The sequence below is a fragment of the Sorghum bicolor genome, chromosome 5 (assembly GCF_000003195.3).
Source record: "Sorghum bicolor cultivar BTx623 chromosome 5, Sorghum_bicolor_NCBIv3, whole genome shotgun sequence".
NCBI classification, from domain to species: Eukaryota; Viridiplantae; Streptophyta; class Magnoliopsida; order Poales; family Poaceae; genus Sorghum; species Sorghum bicolor.
Genome location: NC_012874.2, coordinates 68,833,684 through 68,853,799, shown reverse-complemented (window position 1 = coordinate 68,853,799; position 20,116 = coordinate 68,833,684). Strand labels below are relative to the sequence as shown.

The window sequence follows — 20,116 nt, the reverse complement described above, 5'->3', positions numbered from 1 at the left end:
AACAATAGAATGCCTATCGTGGTTACGAACCTATGACACCTAATAATTGAAAAATAATAAAAATGGTTCACACCTAATAGTAGCCTGAGGCTGGTCCGTCTCTAAAAATAGCTCTTATTTTGGCGGCGGACTTATTAAATGGTCCGCTGTCTTAATTCATGGAAGGAAGGTAATAGTGTCTCAATTAATACATGTGGTAGTGGCATGCACCTCATTAAGATCCAAAACAGAAGGTCAAGCAACAACCAGATTGCAGTGACTGCACGATAGCTATCGCTTAGAGCATCCCAACGGTTCCTAAATATATAGCTAGTCTACAAATAATTCTATTGGCTATCTAGGAGAAAAATCAACTAGTTAGCTACTCTCAAATAACTAGTCTAACACAATCTCCAAAATATAATAGCCCTCTCACATACCACGTAAACCTCCACTACATTGTTCTTTTAATTTCTATTTTTTTCTAAGGCTTACTCCCTCTCTCCCTGAAAGCTTCAATTCCTAGAATCTGTGTCAGTCAAACTTGTTTAATTTTGACCAACTTTATAGAAAAGAACATCGATATGTATACATAAAATGAGTATCTTATAAAAATATATTCAATGATAAATCTAATGGTATTAATTTGGTACTATAAATCTTAGCGTTTTTTTCTATAAATTTGGACAAAATTTTAAAAGTTTGACTTATGACAACTCTAGAAGTTGTAGCTTTCAGGGACGGAGGGAGTATTTAGCTAGCTGTATGCAAGATTGACAATGCCTTTAATCTCATTACTCGGAAGGAAGATTGGGGCCTATGAGAGAGGAGGGGGGGGGGGCGCTTGGAGAAGCTGATATTTTTAGTTCCATCCGTCACTCATCATCCTATCATATGATTCAATATTTTCAGAAACACGATCTACTTGTGAATATTTTCACTCGTTTAGCAAAAAATAGCTCCAAACAACTTGTGTGAAGATTCTGAGAAGTTGTGCCAAACGCGTGATTGGGTTACTACAGTGGATCTTGTGCCGTTTTGCACTGGCTGATTAGTAGTAGTATAACTGAAGGAGGCATTAGGGCACTCACAATGCAAGACTCTATCATAGAGTCCAAGACAATTAATTACATATTATTTATGGTATTTTGCTGATGTGGCAGCATATTTATTAAAGAAAGAGGTAGAAAAAATAAGACTCTAAGTCTTATTTAGACTCTAAATCCACATTGTTCGAGGTAATAAATAACTTTAGACTCTATGATAGAGTCTGCATTGTGAGTGCCCTTATGAGTTAGTTGGGGATCGGAGCCGCGCGCGTGCCGAAGCCTCTTGTCCAACTTTTAGTTTTGGAGGTCTAGTCAGAAAGGTGTGGAGGAGGAAGGTGTAGGCTTGTTGCTTCTCGATCGTGCTTCTCACATGCACGTCACAAATTAACATGTTCCGTTCCGTTCCGTATACTTTATCCCCGTACCACCCACCCCCACTCCCTCTAGCTTTCCCCTCGATGATCACCCTCCTCTATATACAGTCGTCCCTGCATGTTACTAGACACTACTATACTCACTGCACTTAAGCAACAAGCTAGTGCAGACGACCCTCGATAGTACCTATCCAGTCGATCAGCTCGGAGCTCTCTGATCGATTCTATTACAAGCTGCGGAAATCTGCTGGTTTTGATCGATCGGTACGTGTATATATATATATATATATATATATATATATATATATATAATTGTGTTGTTTCTTGTTTGAATGAATTAATAATCTGAATCTCGATTCGTTTCATTTCATTTCATTTGATATTATATTTTCTATAACAACCGCTTCTTGAATCATATGAGTGCGTATGTGCGTGTCTGTCTTGTTACCATCTACATACGCATGCACGCACGTGCACACACATAGATAGATAGATAGATAGATAGATAGATAGATAGATAGATAATCTGCTGATCATGGTGTCTGGTGGCAGGGTAAGGATGGACGGCGGTCTGGTGACGCAGATCATCAATGTCCTGAACAGCATCAGTACCATGATGATGAAGGTTCCAAAGAACAAGAAGAAGTGCAGAGAGATGCGTGGCCTCATGGACGCGCTGCGCGAGGAACTGGAACCGCTAACCGAGGGGGTAATGGACACCAGCGTGCAAGCAGCTTTACAGCGTTTCAAGGACACCCTGGTGAGCACGGAGACGGAAGTGAAGAAGCTCCAAGATGGCAACGACTTGGTCCAATTCTTTCAGGCCAATCGCACGGCCGCTAAGCTGAACCAGCTGAGACAAGATTTATCACAGAGTATGCTTCACTCTGCCCTCGTTGCCAGCGTCAGCACCACCAACCAGTTTCGCAGGATGGATCAGAAAATAGATTACGCTATTTCTCTCCTTGAGTCTCTGCAATCCAAGGTACTACCGGCCGTTTTACTTTCCCTTTTAATTACCATATGTGTGTGTGTGTGTGGCGCTGTCATAGCACTGCAATCTATTCTAATTTAATTTGATATATTTCGGTCGGACGATTGGAGCAGCATCGCACTGATGATTCAACTAACGATGCTACAAATCAAAACAAAACGTCCACAAGAAGAGCAGGTACGGTGGTGCTAGTACTGGTGCATATTGAATTAGATATTTTCACCGTTTCTTCATAATACACTTGTCGGCAACGTACGCAATCGGCTCGAAAGTTGGAACGCATTCTAGGTCCACTGAATGCTTCATCATCCTTCAGATAACCATGTGAATATATGGTATCTCGGATTTTTCTCCCATCAAAATAAATCAGTGGTTTTTTCACACTTATATGCTTCTCAGGGCCTGGTATTAACTGACCCATGCTCAGCAAATCGCGAGCTACCAAATCAAATACAAAATCTCTGGGATGATAACTAGTAACACACAAACTCCGAATTATATATATAGGGCTACTATTTATTGTGATTAAAATAGTACGGACTGTTAGAAATATCCATAACATACAACAAATTTAGGCTAGTGCTAAACTACTTGTCATAACAAACATGTACTACGCACCATTTGCGTGCGTGCTTTCCCAAACAAATCCAAATGTGTAAGTTTATTGTTTAACGTAATTTGTGCCCTACACCCACTAGTTTCTATATCTCTCTCTTCTCTCTCTCTCTCTCTCTCTCTATATATATATATATATATATATATATATATATATATATATATATATATATATATATATATATATATATATATATATATATGAGAGAGAGAGAAATTACTTTGTACTTTTAGGAGTAGTTACTCCCTTGTATATATCTTTAGATTTATAGTATATATGACCGAACGAAATATATGTAGACAAAGTATATGATCATACTGGACTATCTAAGGTGATATATATATGTTAAGTATGTATACGTACATGGAGTATATGATTATACTTAAGTAGTAACATTTTAGTAATATATGTTAAGCTTATTATATATACTACAATAGTAACATTTTAGTAATATATTGAAAAATATGGATTCCTTCAAAAAAATCATGGTAAGATCTAGAATAGTTTAATATGAGTATATAAACATACTTAAATCGATAAACAAATATGAACATATACGTAATATGGTTTATTGAAAATGGAAGTAACTACTATATATATATATATAATAAACTGGCCTCTGTCATTGTGTTGGCACGACAGGTTTACGCGACTACAGTTGGTCTGATTTGGATCGTTGCAAAACATCGTCATCACCAATTTCTCAAAGTAACCAAAGTGCTGTCTACAAGGTACCCAATTAGCTATGTCCTTGGTTGCCAGTTTTTTTTTTTAATTTGTGGTACGGCTTTCAGGCAATTACTCCCAGACTTGATTTTCTTAGGAGCTAGCAGGTTGACGCGCGCATGATACGGTACAACCATTATTTCTGTACAAATGATTAGTACACTTACCCTCGTCATTTTGGATATTGTAGACACCTGCTTTTTATTATGCACTTTGACGTATTAATATATATACACACACATAACAAAAAATAACGTACCTAGTAGAAAAACTTGAGCAAACCTATAATTTGAGATGGAGAGAGTAACTGCTAGAGAAAGCAGAGCAACGAACATATTACAGTAGAAATGAAGCACAAAATTTTCTATTGGCTTTTCAAAGATACTAATTTCTGATTATATTTAAATAAACAAATATAGGTAAGGTTATCTTCAATAAGACTTAATAGAAAACAACTATTTCTTTTTAATCCAGTATATATATATATATATATATATATAGCGTTACAATACAAACAGAGAACATGCATGCATGGCATCATGTTCATGCAATTCTTCTTTTTATTCCATCGAAGTTTGATAACATGAACGTCACAATATTACGAAATATCATCATTTTAATCGAGCCAACTAATCCGCTACTTAAAGGCGTGATGATATTTTATTTTTTTCTGTTTCTCTTATTTTATGGAAATGATTGCATAATTTAATAACTTGCTAATCTATTTTTTGTACTTAAAAATATCAGGGTGAATTATACAAGATGTCAGTTGCAATCAAGGAATTTCTTAACGTTAAGACAGGCACCAAGAAACGCTTTGTTAATGAGCTTAGAATGATTTTGAAGCTCCGGCATAGAAACATTGTTGAATTTCTGGGATATTGCTTTGAAAGCGATGATATTTTGGTGGTGGACCAAGGCAAATCGTCTGTCGAAGTTCAAGAAAATCGTCAGCTTTGTTTTGTCAGCAGATACATGTCCAAAGGAAGCATGATCAGAGTTACTGAAGGTACAATTTCACTAAAATTTAGTTCTGATCAGAATTCACATGTGCGAACAAAATTTTCTCATGACATTACCATACTGTAACTAGTAGTTTCTTCAACGCCTTCGATTGTATTATGCAGGGAAAGAACGTTTTAAATGGCCCACTGTTTTCAAGATAATCCAAGGAATAGCCGACGGTGTGCACTACATGCATAAGGAACGTGTTGTTCACTTGGATCTGAAGCCAAAATCGATTCTCTTGGACGATAATATGATTCCTAAGATCAATGATTTTGGTACAGCAAAGGAGTTAGGCCCTGAAGATGTGATCCGTCTCGGTGTGAAAACCTTACCTGGCCTGGAGTGAGATGCGCAATTCCAATCTACTAAATATCCTTATACATATATACATACCGTGTTCGGTCTGACCCTTTTTTTTCACTTAATTTAACTGCTCAGGAAGCGATATAGGGCTCCAGAACTATCTCTAGATGAACCTAGAGCGTCAACCAAGTCCGATGTGTACTCCTTTGGTGTCATGCTCCTTGAGACCATTAGCCACATGTGCGCTACAACAAAGGAACATAACCGTCTTCCGAGTAGCCATGAAGAATGGGTAAGTTTGTAGTATCGCACTATATATTAACACATATGACGGCAACAGGTAGCAACTTTGACAAGAAACTGGTAACTGATGACCAGTCTCTCTCAAACTTACAGCTGATGATCATATAATCCATTTCTTTCATATATTTTTTTTTCATTGGCGCACAGATTAATAGGATACAGCTACAGCCGGAAAATGAATTCACGAATTTATTCGACAAGAAACTGGTAACTGACCAGTACGTGGCGATGGCAACAAAGTGTGTGCTTGTCGGGGTGCTGTGCTCTCTTCGTGATCCCAAACACCGGCCGTCCATGCAGCAGGTTGTTTCCATGCTTGCTACGGGGGAAGCAGGCAGCACTAGGTAAGACCATCGTCTCTCCAAAGAGCTAGCTCTCTTAAACATAATATATATATATATATATATAGGTGTATCAAACAAAAACCAAATATATATATCCATGTCTCCTCCAATATATATATAATTGTTCTCCTATCTCAAACAATAACACCTATAAGTTCGAGGGTTGGGTGGGAAGAATGCATGCATATCCAAAAAATCTTTTGGTATATTTCAACAGGACATCGCCGCAGGACAAGAATCAAGGGTACACCGTTTTTACTCAAGACGTCCTGGAAACCCAGCAAGAGTTTGATATTGATGCGATCTCCAAGGCCCTGGGCATCCAGCCTGGAGTCGCCGAGCTCCTGCTGCAGAACTACGACTGGTCGATCGTAAGGGTGCAGACAGAGTGGCAGCAGCAGCAGCAAGACGACGACCGCCCCGACAAGCTCCTCAACGACATGGGTCTGACAATCGATGCCGCCATGAAGCCCGTGAAGCCGAGCACCCAAGTGAGGACCTGCATGAAATGCCGCGGCTCTTTCAACGCAGGGCTGCTCATGTCGCCCGGCTGCTCTCACTACTACTGCAACGGGTGCTGGAGCACGCACCTGGAGGACGAGCTGGCGAACAAAGGCGTCCAGCACTACTTGCCGCTGCGGTGCCCGTCGTCGTCGTGCAATGTGCCCGTCCTCCGTGATCTCGTCAACAGACTGCCGGACGGTAGCAAGGGAAAGAAATGGTACCTCAAGTTCCTGTTCGACTCCTACTTGGATAACAGTGGCGGCAGGACAATGTGGTGCCCTGCCCCAAAATGTGGTCTTGCCATCATGTTTGACGACGACCGCATCGGGGTTGCAATGGACGTGGTCTGCAGCTGCGGCCACAGATTCTGCTCCAGGTGCCACAGCTCCCCGCACAAGCCGAAGCCATGCATGCATGCGCGCCTAGAGGCCACCAGGCCATGAGGCGCGCGCACCATGCACGTCCAACAAGTTTCAATTCATGCATATCCTGCTACCAATGTGAGACCTAAGTTTTATATATATATACTTCTTATATGTAATTACAATAAGGCGATTGCATGCATGGAGTCTAGCTGGTCGGTTCGGCCTCGGCATGCATATGCATGGAATGCGTGTGGCTATTTCCTCTGTATTATCTCCTTTAATTTCAGTAGCAAGAAGATTAAACAGAAAATTGCTGCGGGCAGTTCAGGCAGCGCAAACGTTCCCGTCTTTCTCTACCTGTCTCTGAAGCCATTACATCGATCGTTTACAAGGCTTTCAAGCATAAAATCGGGGGTTCGTCGACCCGAATACAAATTTTTTTACTAATAAAGCTACTCTAGCTAACTCATGCACAACATTATTGGCTTCCCGATGGCAGTGGTCCAAAGATATTGATTCAAAATTTTGTCATATAGCTGGAAACATTCATCAAAAATTGATGCCCCTGCTATAGATGCGATGCCGCTTTTCATTAATTGTGTCCACAATCTCCAGACTATATGAGTATATAATTAATAAAATCATTGCATCCCATCTGTTGAGCTAAAAGCAATACGACCTCCTTTAGTGCCATCACTGCTGCCATATATAGGTGCATCTACAACATGCTCCATGTAAGTATACAAGCCTACTATGAAAGGCGCCATCTGAAATGTCGATGGAAGTTTCAGAGGTGTCGTCATAAGAGATTGCCTACATGAAATTAGTTGTTGACATGACATGTACATAATCCTAATAGGCACCACCGGAGGCCGCGGAGCAATCGTTATCCAGGGTCCCCATACAGCGCGCGGCGAGCCAGTGGAGGTGGCGTCGAAGGTGCCGTTCCTTGGCATGGTGGCGGCGACCTACGCCACTGGCCAAGTCATCTTCGTCGACGGCGGCCGGAGCATTAGTGCCTGATCTAGCGGGTGATTTAATTAGCCGGCAGGTAATAACAACGCTCGTCGTGTTGTTTATGCATGTTTTTTCCTCTATCGGTTGTCATTTCGCGTTCTGGACTGCATCCTCGGAGTATGTTCCTTTGTGGCAGCACCCTGCGCTACTGTCTCTATTTTTTTTTTTGAACATCTGTCTCTATATTTTTTGTTATGAGAAGTCTTTTTTTGTCTTGTAAAATTGCACACATGTGAAAGCAGCCCACCCAAATTAATTAATTAATCATTTCTCAGTATTATTATTTTTACCGGTCCCGGGCGACCAAAACAAGCCTAGCTTAAGCCCAAGTGGGTCACGTATCCATCTCTCTTCGGATACAGTGTGTTGGGGAAAAGCTGCATCCTTCCCCCTGGTAGCGTCGGAGGTTATCCTTCACCTGAGGAACCTCCGACGCCTGAAACGTCGGAGGATATCCTTCGACGGGAAATGCTAATGTTGACGACTCGTCTGGTCGTGCAGTATGTGTGCAGGGACTGAGACATCGGCGGAGGTCCACGAGCGAGGAAAGATTGGAACCTCCGACCCTCCCGGGTCCGAGGATGGCGGGAGGACGCAGCCAGGCCAAGGAACCTCCGACTAGACCAGGCTAAGGAGGAACTCCCGGGGTGGCCGGGTCGGACAACCTCCGACACAAAGCGTCGGAGGATCCGCAACCGGGCGGAGGATCCAAGCCTCCAACCTGCCGAGGCCCCAGTCAGAGGATGAACGAAGGGTTCGCAATGTGAAATTACGCAGGTGCATTAGGGTCAGTAGACTGCGATGAAAGGATATACCGGAATATTCCCCCACCGTCACGGGGCATTTATGTAAATGTCATTAGGTTGGTTTCCGAGCCCTATATAAGGGGCGTGATACCGCCATTAATAGAGAGAGAGCATTCATTGTATTCAACTACTGTTGAGCCTACTGCCTGTTGAAGCTTAGACCTCTCACGGCACCGAGTGAGAAGGTTCATCATTCGTCGTACTGCTGGGGAGTGCGGCGAGCACCTCCCCAACATTGGCGCCCACCGTGGGGCCGAAGTATAACCTGCGATGGCTGGAAAGAGAACAAGCACCACAAGACCTCGGGGAGAGCCCTCCAGGAGAGGAAGGCCAAGGAGGGCCGTACGGAGCGCGTACGCGACCGTGGAGGGAGAAGGTTCTGAGGGCGAGCAGCCAGAGAACGAGCAGCCGGAAACACGCCAGGAACCTCCTCCCGCCGCAGACCCGGCACAACCCCCGGTCACGCAAGAGCTCCAGCAGCTGCAAGCGCAGTTGCGGAACCTTCAGCAAGAGCGAGACCGGATCGCTGCTGCCTACGCCGCCAGCCAAGAGGCAGCGGTAGCCGCGACGCAAGCGGCCGAGATCAGGCAGCAGCTTTCGCTCCTGCAGGCAGAAATCCTTAGCATGCAACCTCCAGCTCAGCCGATAATTCAGCCCGCCGTTCTGAACAGCGCCGGCCCAACATTAGATGTGCAGCCGACGAGCTATGGCAGCATGCGGCGGGGCACGCTGGACCTCCGTTCCCCTCTGTCCGAAGGATTGCAGACCTCGCCTTGGCCAACAACCTACAAACCAATCACGCTCCCTAAGTTCAGCGGAAAGGCCGATCCGCGCCAATTCCTGATGAGTTTCGAGGCAGCCGTGGCCTCAGCTGGAGGGAACGAGACTGTGATGGCAAAATCCTTCGTGATCGCAGCCGAGGGAGATGCCTTGGCATGGTATTCGATGCTGAGACCCGGGTCGATCTATTCATGGGAGAACCTTCGAGACAAGATTTTAGCGAATTTCCAGGGATTTGCAGTTGAATCACTAACCTCCACGGACCTGTTCCAGTGTCGCCAGAGTCAGGGAGAGGCACTGCGGGAGTACTTCCAAAGGTTCGTGCAGACTAAGGCGAGAGCACCTGGCGTGCCGGAGGAGGTTGCCATTGAAGCGGCCATCAAGGGTCTTCGCATAGGGCCCTTCGCGGCTCACTTGGCCAGAGAAAAGCCAGCATCCATGCACGAGCTGTATCACGAGTTTGAGAAGTATTGCAGATCAGACAACGACTACCGCAAAAGGTTGGAAGACCAAAACTCTCAGAAGAAGCAGAGCAATGATAGAAATTCACAAAAGAAGAACCTCAGCCAGGATGAGCGCCGGCCACAGCGAGAGGCTGGTGGACAGATGATGAATATCGAGCAACCAAAAAATGACAGGCCGGAAAATAACCGTCCGCCAGTGGAAGCGCGGAGCTCGGAACGCACACCCAATCAAGCCGGAAGAGGGGGTCGAAATGCGGGATGGCGAAAAAATCAAAGTCAGCGACCACGGAAACAGTATTGTTTCTTCCATGGAGAGGAGAAGGGTCACTCCACCAGAGATTGCCCAGATGCAAAAGAAACTCAGGAGAGGATCAAGAGCAGGTCAGCTTCGCAACCTCCGATACCAGTTGCTCAGCCTCGGGAAGTAAATCACACATTCCCTCAAACCTTCTACCATTCATATGTCGGAGGTTCAAGCCAGCAGCACCCAGCTCCACTTCAGTCCAGCGCGCTAGCCTCCGCTTACTACCCCAGCTTCCTGCCGGCTTGGCGCCCAGCTCAGCAAACCGCGAACCACAACCTTCCATCAAACTATGTTCCTCCACGACCTCCACATATCACGTACATCGAAACCCCGCAACCCCACCAGCAGTCACTACCTCCTCCCCCAAACCAGCTACAGCTACTCCAAGCCCCACCACCACCAAAAACCGAACCCCACCCTGATAACCAGATCGGCCCTCATACACCCCTGCCCACAATTGGAATGATCTTACCAATAGCTGGGGGATCCTCAATGGAGTTCCAGACAAAGAAACAGAAGAAGGATCACCTCAGGCTCATCAACAACGTTGCAGTTCAAGGGCCAGTGAGATGCACTGATTGGTCCAGAACCCCAATAACCTTCACCGAGGAAGACCTAAGATTGGAAAGCTACCCTCACACAGACGCCTTGGTCATAACAACAAATGTTGCGGGTTGGGGAGTAAGCAGGATCTTAGTGGATTCAGGGAGTTCCGCAGACATAATATTTGCTGGAACCTTCGACCAAATGAAGCTCAGCAGAAGCCAACTCCAACCTTCGGAGTCACCTTTAATCGGGTTCGGAGGAAAGCAGATACATGCTCTGGGAAAGGTCGCCTTGCCCGTATCCTTCGGCACGACAGAGAACGCAAGAACAGAGTACGTCACCTTCGATGTGGTAGACTTGCACTACCCATATAATGCCATATTCGGGCGAGGATTCTTGAACAAGTTCAATGCAGCCGCTCATATGGGATACCTATGCATGAAAATCCCGGCTCTGCACGGAGTGATAACGGTTCACGGAAGTCAAAAGGAGGCAAGGAACATAGAAAAAGCAATCTACAAATCCTTCCGGAACATAAACTCCGTAGACTCTGCGCAGCATGAAGCTTCCCAGCCGCCAGACATGCCAAGGGGGAAAACAGACCTGGCTGATCAGGAGGAAACGAAGTGTATCCCTCTGCAGGAAGCTGTTCCAGATAAGAAGGTCACCATCTCCGCCACCCTTGGTAGAGAGGAAGAACTCGAACTGCTAGACGTATTGCAAAAGAACCAAGATATCTTCGCTTGGAGTGCCGCTGACCTACAAGGAGTCAGCAGAGACATAATAGAGCATTCGCTGGACATCGATCTGAGAATGAGGCCGAAGAAGCAGAGACAGAGGAAAATGTCTGAAGAAAGAACCTTAGCCGCGAAGGCAGAAGTACAAAGACTCCTGGACGCAAAGGTCATCAGAGAAGTCATATACCCGGAATGGTTGGCAAATGTGGTCTTGGTCCCCAAGAAAAATGGCAAAATGAGAATGTGCATAGATTTTACAGATCTCAACAAGGCTTGTGTCAAAGACTCCTTCCCCTTGCCAAGGATAGATACCTCTATGGACAAAGCAGCTGGTTGTCAGAGATTCTCACTGCTGGACTGTTTCTCTGGTTACCACCAAATTTGGCTCAAAAAAGAAGACGAAGGAAAGGCAAGCTTCACGACACCATTCGGCACGTATTGCTACACCAGAATGCCAGAAGGTCTCAAAAACGCTGGAGCAACCTTCTCCAGAATGATGGGGAAGGTTCTAGGAAGTCAGCTACAGAGGAACATCATAGCCTACGTCGACGATGTTGTCATCATGAGCAAGCGCAAGGAAGATCATATCAAGGACCTGCAGGAAACCTTCGTCAACCTTAGATCTGCCGGGCTGAAACTCAACCCGGAGAAGTGTGTATTTGGGGTCAGCAAGGGAAAAATGCTGGGGTATATCATCAGCTCCGAAGGAATTAGAGCTAACCCAGACAAGACAAAAGCAATCATGTCAATGGCAGAACCTTCAAACAAGAAAGAAGTGCAAAGACTGACCGGCCGAATAGCAGCCCTCAACAGATTCATATCAAGATCGGCAGAACGGAGCCTCCCATTCTTCAAAGTGCTGAGAGGAGAAGGTAAAACAGAATGGGGTCCGGAACAATCAGAGGCCTTCAGGCAACTCAAGAATTACATTGCAACCAACCTGGTGGTAACAGTGCCCGAGCCAGACACTCCACTACTACTGTATGTGGCTGCTTCCGAGCACGCTGTCAGCGGTGTTCTAGTGCACGAGACAAGCGGTACTAAGGGAACGGTGCAAAGACCCGTTTACTACGTATCCGAAGCTCTGTCAGGAGCAAAACTGAACTACACGGAGATAGAAAAAATCGCGTACGCGGTCCTGTGTGCATCAAGGAAGCTCAAGCATTACTTCCAAAGCCATGAGATTAAAGTGCCCACCTCACAGCCATTGGGTGATATCCTTAGGAACAAAGAGGCTTCCGGACGTATAGGAAAATGGGCGGCCGAACTATCACAGTTTGATATCACCTATGTCCCCAGAACCTCCATCAAATCTCAAGCCCTGGCTGACTTCATGGCAGATTGGACACCTTCGGACAAAAACGAGGAGAAGGTAGTCGATCAGCCGTGGACGCTGTATACAGATGGCGCCTGGGGCCAAGCGGGAGCAGGAGCAGCAGCCGTCCTAATCACACCATCTGGACTCAAACTAAAGTTCGCTGTACGGCTCGAATTCAAAGCAACAAACAACATAGCCGAGTATGAAGGTCTCATCCTCGGGCTAAACAAAGCTAAGGCTTCGGGAGCAAAAACCCTACTCATCAAAACAGACTCCCAGGTGGTGGCAGGGCAAGTGGAGAAGGAATACCTAGCACACAACCCGGAGCTGGCAAGGTATCTGGCCGTCGTAAGAGGCCTGGAGAGAAGGTTCAAGGGATTCACTCTGCAGTACATTCCAAGAGCCGAAAACTACGAAGCAGACGAGCTAGCGAAGGCAGCAGCCAACAACACCCCCTTGCCAGAAGGAACCTTCCACCAGATTGTCACAACACCCGCAACCGAATCGTTGCCAAAAGCCTTTCGCTCAGTCCTGCTGACAGAAAGCGAAGATTGGAGGCAGGCAATAGCTGATTGCCTCAAAGGCGAGACAGCTGTAGATGACGAAGCAACATCCAAGAGGATGGAGGCAAGAGCAAGGAATTACACCTCCATTAACGGGATCCTGTACAAGAAAGGCGTAGTCCAACCTTTGCTGAGATGCATATCACAAAGCGAGGGCAGAGAACTCCTACAAGAAATACACTCAGGGATGTGCGGGTCTCACATTGGACCCCGCGCGTTGTCTGCTAAAGCACTAAGACAAGGCTTCTACTGGCCAACTCACATTAAAGATGCTGAAAAAATAGTGAAGACATGCAAAGCCTGCCAAACCTTCTCACCAATTCAGTCAGGACCTTCAGCACTAACTCAGCTCATACCAGCATCATGGCCGTTGCAGAGATGGGGAATGGACCTGGTAGGGCCAATGCCAACTGCCCAGGGGGGAAACAAATTCGCAGTCGTGGCCATCGAATACTTCACAAGATGGATTGAAGCCAAGCCACTGGCAACCATAACCTCTGAAACAATCAGGAAATTTTTCTGGCAGAACATAGTCTGCAGATTCGGAGTCCCACGCTTGCTCACAGTTGACAACGGGAAGCAGTTTGATTCAGACAGGTTCAAGGAATTCTGCCATCACTTAGGAACCAAAATTGCTTTCGCGTCTGTTTATCACCCAGAGTCAAACGGGGCCGTAGAGAGAGCAAACAGAACAATATTCTCCGCAATCTCCAAGACCTTACTCAACCTACGCAAGGGGAAATGGGCTGAAGAACTACCAAGAGTTGTATGGTCACATAACACAACAGTTTCAAGAACAACTGGATTTACTCCATTCAAGCTCTTGTATGGGGAAGAGGCAATGTTGCCCGAAGAAATCAAACACCAAAGCCTGCGTTCCATGAAGCAGCAGTTGGCTGAAGATGAAGAGTACTGCAAGGAAACCTTAGAATCAATAAGACTTGAGGCAGTGGAGAACATTGCAAGGTATCAACGAGAAACCAAGAATTGGAGAGACCGCAAGGTAGTACGAAAAGACATACAAAACGGAGACCTGGTGCTCAGGAAAAAAGGAGATCACCCAAACGCTGGTAAATTTCAACCCAAGTGGGAAGGACCTTACACAGCAATACAAGCAGGAAGGTCGGGATCCTACTACCTGAAAGACCTCGAAGGAAGAACCTCCACCCACACGTGGAACGTCGACAACCTACGTAGATTTTACATTTGAGTGTAAGGATGACCCCTGCAAAATAAGCGGCGGCATCCACATCCCTAAATACGCTAGTTTTCTTTTTCTCTACTTTTTCGCATTCCAAGGTCTGCACTCTTTTCCTCACAGGGGTACTCCTACCAGGAGGTGAGGTTTTTAACGAGGCAGAACCTATGTAAAAACCTCTGAAATATAAAGAGGAATCCACCCCAGAACCAAATCCCAAAAAGTCGAAAAACAGCCAGCAACGAGGCTGCAGCATTCGACAAAACATCACGTCATCACAAGGACCCTCCGCAGCTTTCATTCAACAGCTCAGAAAGCTCGGAACGTCCTCAAAGGTGAAAAAACACCAGATCCTTAGCAAAAGACCTAGCCAAGAGCCGGGCAGCAAGGATAACACGGCCAAAAAAGTGAAAAAGTCCTGTCCTTCTCAGGCATCACAACATGGCCAGAAGGAGCAAAACCTTCAAACCTGACAAAGACCTGAGGAGAATCAGGCATCAGGAACCACATTATTTTCGCCAAAAGGCAGCAGAGGTCTAACATTCACAGGACAGACCCCAACAAAATTCACAAAACCTTCACCAAAATAAGGTCGAAGGTATCCTGCTACTCTAAGCAGACCCCCAACAAACAAAGTGTGAAATTCAAACGGAACTACAATAACCCTCTCTCAGACACAGCAAAACCAACTACCACAACAACCATCAATAACCCGATAATAAATTTTGACCTAACGGAGTACATAAAATAAATGCGTGAAAGCCTATAAAACCAGGCTCACCTTACCACCACCCTCAATCAGGATCAGCACACAAAGACCCGAGCATCGAGTGCAAACCTAGCAGTCAAAAAGCAAAATCCTAGGCCACCATGGAAGCAGGAGTTAGCCTCACAACACCAACACAAGTTTGTATCGCACGAAGCTTCGTAATACTAGAACTACGGCGTTGTGATGAACATCGACCACAAAGTCGTGAACAGCCACAACAGAAACAATGGAAGTCAGACTCAGAGGTCTCTGAAGGGTATCGCACGAAGTCTCGTAACATCCCTTCAGAACCTCCGACTTAAACAGCCGAAGGTTCTCCTCGACAACACTCCACGGGAGTCGAGCAAAGGAAAAAAATAGCACAATTCGGCGAAGGATCCTTCGCGCCAAAAAAGTCGAAGGTTCTAAGGCCAAGAAGCGGCGATCCTCCGCGAAAGAGAAAATCAACAACTCCTTCGCAACATCAGGCATCAAGAACAAGCAAGCCACAGCAACACAAAGATCCTTAGGATCAACACCACCGTAACGTTGCAATATATAAGTGCTGTAGCGCGAAGGTTGTAATAAAAATGAGATCGAAGGTTGTAGCAAACTTAAAAACTTTATTATCAATGAAGAAATCATTACAAAAGTTCGTTTACATAAAATGAATAAAATCATCCTTCGACCCAGAAAAAGTCGAAGGTTACAGGTAGCTTGTACAAGTTCAACTTAAAAATCCTCCTTCAACTAAACAACCGAAGGATCTATGAGTCACATACAAATTATAAGCGCGAAGGTTGTCAAAATTAAAAGACGCGAAGACCATGCAGTAAAAATGTCTGATCTTTATTAACCGTATACAATGTACATAACACAAGCTTACAACAAAAAATGAGAAACATCCTCCGACCGTAAAACGCCGAAGGTTCTAAGACCCTCGCACAATTCTAACATACGAATCTGGAAAAAGCCTAAGATCATCACAGTAATCACGAACAAGGAAATCAACTAAGTCATCTATACTACGCGTAGGATACTTGTGGCGCCACCAGTCAATTAGATAACCCCTCGCGTACAAATCTCCACGCTTGAACGTCACCGGGGTAACGTAACTTCCTTCGACAAAGTTCGAAGGAAGATCTTCCAACGGAGAGGAATTCACAACCTGCGCGCAGAAAATAACAACTTCAAATCCAACAAAAACGAAGGATAAAACTAAAAAGCCAAACGAAGCTTTCGAACCTCCGGAAAACCTTGAAGAAAAGGCTCAGCAACATCCTCAGAAGCCTCCGCCACCCAGCGTACCCTATCCCTCTCACTAAAGATGCGAAGGATAGGATATGGCAACTACATAAACACATCAAATCATGTCATAAAAAATATAACCAAAACCTACGATAAACGAAAAGAAAAACAAAATCATCCACCTAAGCCGGAGGCCATGAACCTCGGCGCGCAAACGACTGGATAAATCCAGATCCTTCGCCATCAATATCATATCCAACAAACTCGAACATATCCACCAATCTCATGTTAGGGAAGGCAACTTGCCAATACTCCCACAATTCGCCAGAAACATAAATCCCTTTGTAAAAAAACGAAAGGGGAGTAATGAAACGATCCTGCGCAGGTCCTCCGCCAGAGACCTGCGCAGGATCAAAGTGTAAAACAAAGGCTTATCTGAAAACAACTCAATATATTATATTTTCAGCAGTCTTTACAAAATAAAACACAACCTCCGGCCTTACTTACAAAAAAGCGTCACATGCTTGGACGCAAAAAAGACTAAGAAAAACCTAAAAACTAAAAAGCCTCACACCTGAGGCGGAGGAGGAGCAGGAGCCTCGGGCGTCTCTGAAACCTTGGCACCAGATCCCTCCGGAGCTTTGGCACCAGTATCACGAGCCTCCGCTTCAGGCTGGGTCGGAGGACACGCCTCACTCGGTGGACGCGAAGGACCGGCCTTGACAACCTTAGCCTTCTTCTTCGCAATCTCCTACAAAATACCCATCTTAATTAACATTGCAAAGCAGCGAAGCAAAGTACAAAAAGAAATAACCAAATAATACAAACCTCAGCTCGACGATCCTCCGCCATTTTCTTCGCCTCATCCCGCCCAAACCTAATCCAGAACGAACTAATAAAGTTCCGGACAGATTTGCGCAGGGAAGGGGTCCCTTCGCCAACGTCCTCCGCCGCGGCAAAATCCTCCTTGGCGACTCCCTCCGCGTGAGAGCAACCTCCGCGGCGCAAAAGCCTAGCGAAGGAGCTAACCGCGGCCAAAGCCCCAAAATCAACAGCACCTCCGACAAAGTCGGGGAGCATGCGGATATGAGACTTCAGCCACGCGAGGGCAGCCCCAACATCGCCGCCGGGCGGAGGAGCAGAGGTGCTTCCCCCAAACTTCGCAAGCGAGTCGGCATAGAGCCCGACAATAGCTGCAGCCTCCGCTTCCGCCTTCTGTATGCGAGTCTGCAGCTCAGCTGCAGACGTCCGCTCAGCGTCAAGCTCTTTGCGAAGGCGTTCAGCAATGTCCTCCGCCTTCTCAGCTCGCTGCAGGGCTACGTCCCTAACTCTCCCCGCCTCAGCAACACTTGTGCGGAGGACCGCCACCGAAGCTTCGGCATCCTCTTTCTCCTTCTTTAGAGCCTCCGACCCAGCCTTGTAGTCATCCCTCTCCTTTTTCAGGGAGTCAACCTCCCTCCTGACGGAGGAAAACTCCCTAACCTCCTCCGACAGACGAGCCTTCTCAGCCTCCAAGGTCTCGTTCTCCTTCTTCAGAACACCAATTGCCTCATCACGGCAGATAACCTCCCGGGAGCAACGCTCCTCTAAGGCGGCAGCCATGTGATGACCCTGCTCAAAAATAAATAGTTACAACAAACCTCCGAGTGAAAAACCGCGAAGGAAGATACAACAAAGCGCAAACTTACAAGACTATGGTGCTCATATTGCACGCGAAGGAGCGTGTCAAAGTCCATGCCGCGAAGCTTCTGACGAAAACGATCTGTAAACCAAAAACAATTAAGAAAAACCATCGTAAGAAACAAAAAACCATTGGCGGAGGCCAGAACACTAACCTCCGACCAAGGAATGAACCTCGCGCAAGGCATCAGTCCAACCTGTGATCGAAGGTTCAGAAGCACCTGCACATAACAAAAACAAACCTTAGAATAAGATGCCAAAAACAAACCAAACCGTTGAAACCAAAAAAGAGGAAACTCACCAGGACCAATAACATCAGCAGGCGAAGGCCTGTTGGCCAACGCAGAAGGCGCAGGCTCACGCGGCGGAGGAACGGCAAGCCCCTCCTGCGCAACGCTGGCGCCTTTAGCCATCTCCTCCGCGGTAGCCAGCCCAGCAAAAACTTCCGCTGAAAGATAAACCAAAAACATGAGAACAAGTCAATCAAAACTTGCATAAAAAACAAAATAATCAACAAAAAATCATTACCCATGTATAACGAGTTAATACCATCACCAGCCGGACGAAGGGGAGCCTCCGCCCTCCTGATCCTCCGAACGGAGGCGGACTCAGCTTCGTCACTGGACTCCACCTGAACCTCCCTAGGCGGAGACCCTCCGCCAACCGAAGCAACGCGCGGACCCTCAGACGCTGCAGGATTCGCCTCCCGCGCAGGGCTCGCCTCAGGGGCCTCCGCGTCGGAAGACTCCTCCCCAAGAAGAGACGCGAAAGGCGCGCGCACAGAGGAGACCGCATGCGAAGCTTCAACTTCAGGAGCCCCACCAGCAGCAGCGGCCTCCGCAGGTGCAGAAGCTACCGAGTTCGACTCGGCACCAGATGAGCGGGCGGAGGAAGACTCCACAGGAGTCTCTAGCACAACCTCCGCCCTCCGCTTCTTCGCAAGCTGCTTGACTGCGCCACCCCCTCTCCTCTTCTTCGACTCCGCCAAGGCGACAGCCTTCGAGGAGTCCTTCTTCTTCTCCAACCCAAGCAAAACATCCGGAGGAATAACATAATCCTCATACTCGATCCCCAATTCCTCAAAAACGCGGTTAAACCGGGGCATCGTCCCGAGCGCAGACCTCCGCTGGAGATATTCCTTCTCCGAGATCTTCCCGACGATCCTCCGCGCAGAAACCTCCACGCGATCAAGGAAGGACTCCTTGGTCTCATCCTCCGGAATACCGGCGCCAAACCGGGGAAACGGCAACCCCTCCGGAGGACCAAACACAGGAACTTGCACCATCTCAATGGTGAACTCATCGGTCCTGCGGCCAAGTGGCCAATAGTCAGCAGCGACCATCTCCTCAACCAAATCCCGACCTCCGGAATATCGGCATGCCAGCGCAAATGCCTTGTCACAAGCAAGTCGCTCCTCCGACATCTCCTGCGAAGGATCAACCTTCGAGAAAGGCTTCAACTCCTTCATCAGTGACGCGTAAGGATAAACTTTATCAACGCTGCCGTCATCCAAAGTCTTCGACGCAGCGGGGGTCCTCACGTAGAACCAGGCTCTCATCCAATCCTTCTCCCACTTCCCCTTTTGGCAGTAGGAGATCTCGCACCTTGGCCCAGGCATTGTGCGTCGCGGCATGAACGCGCAGCTTCCAAACTGCGCAATGCACTCAACACCTTCGGCATCCTTCACCTTTTTAGGCTGGCGCTGGAGCTCAAAGTACGAGCAGAAAGTGTCGATGTGGGGCATAGCTCCGTAGGATTCGCACGCCCAGGAAAATTTACTAAGGGTCAGTATCCCATTAGGGCTGAAATGCTGCAGCTCCACGTTGAAACTCTCCATCACTTCGCGAAGGAAATGATACGGAGGCATCCGAAGTCCGCAAGTAAAGAAGTCCCTGAATACCACCGCATACCCCTCTTCAGGCGCAGGCACCGTCTGACCCGCAGGAGGAGCCTCCGCCCGACCTTCCTTGAAAAACCTAGCCTCAACCATGTCAGCAATATCCTCCGCTCTCACAGTCGACTGCCCGAACTCAAAAGTAATCGCCGCCATCTCCTCAAACTCCTTCGCACTGATCAAATCACCGACAGAAGCTTCGACGTCAGACAACGTCTCCTCCAGATCTCGAGCTGCAGCAACCTCAA

The 20,116-nt window shown here is 46.8% G+C and overlaps 1 protein-coding gene and 1 long non-coding RNA gene across 2 annotated transcripts; one reads left to right on the top strand and one right to left on the bottom strand.

Annotated features, from left to right (window-relative positions):
- On the top strand, positions 1,544–6,891 carry LOC8082057 (G-type lectin S-receptor-like serine/threonine-protein kinase At1g61480). The gene is made up of 9 exons (XM_021461713.1): positions 1,544–1,666; positions 1,955–2,387; positions 2,510–2,573; positions 3,655–3,743; positions 4,486–4,747; positions 4,866–5,088; positions 5,185–5,341; positions 5,500–5,696; positions 5,914–6,891. Exons 2-9 carry the CDS (start codon positions 1,962–1,964, stop codon positions 6,641–6,643), a joined length of 2,148 nt encoding a protein of 715 aa, XP_021317388.1. The 5' UTR covers positions 1,544–1,666; positions 1,955–1,961; the 3' UTR covers positions 6,644–6,891.
- On the bottom strand, positions 15,878–16,361 carry LOC110435332. The gene is made up of 2 exons (XR_002452978.1): positions 16,292–16,361; positions 15,878–16,214 (listed from the first exon to the last, which is right to left on the bottom strand). It is a non-coding gene; the product is annotated as an uncharacterized LOC110435332 (long non-coding RNA).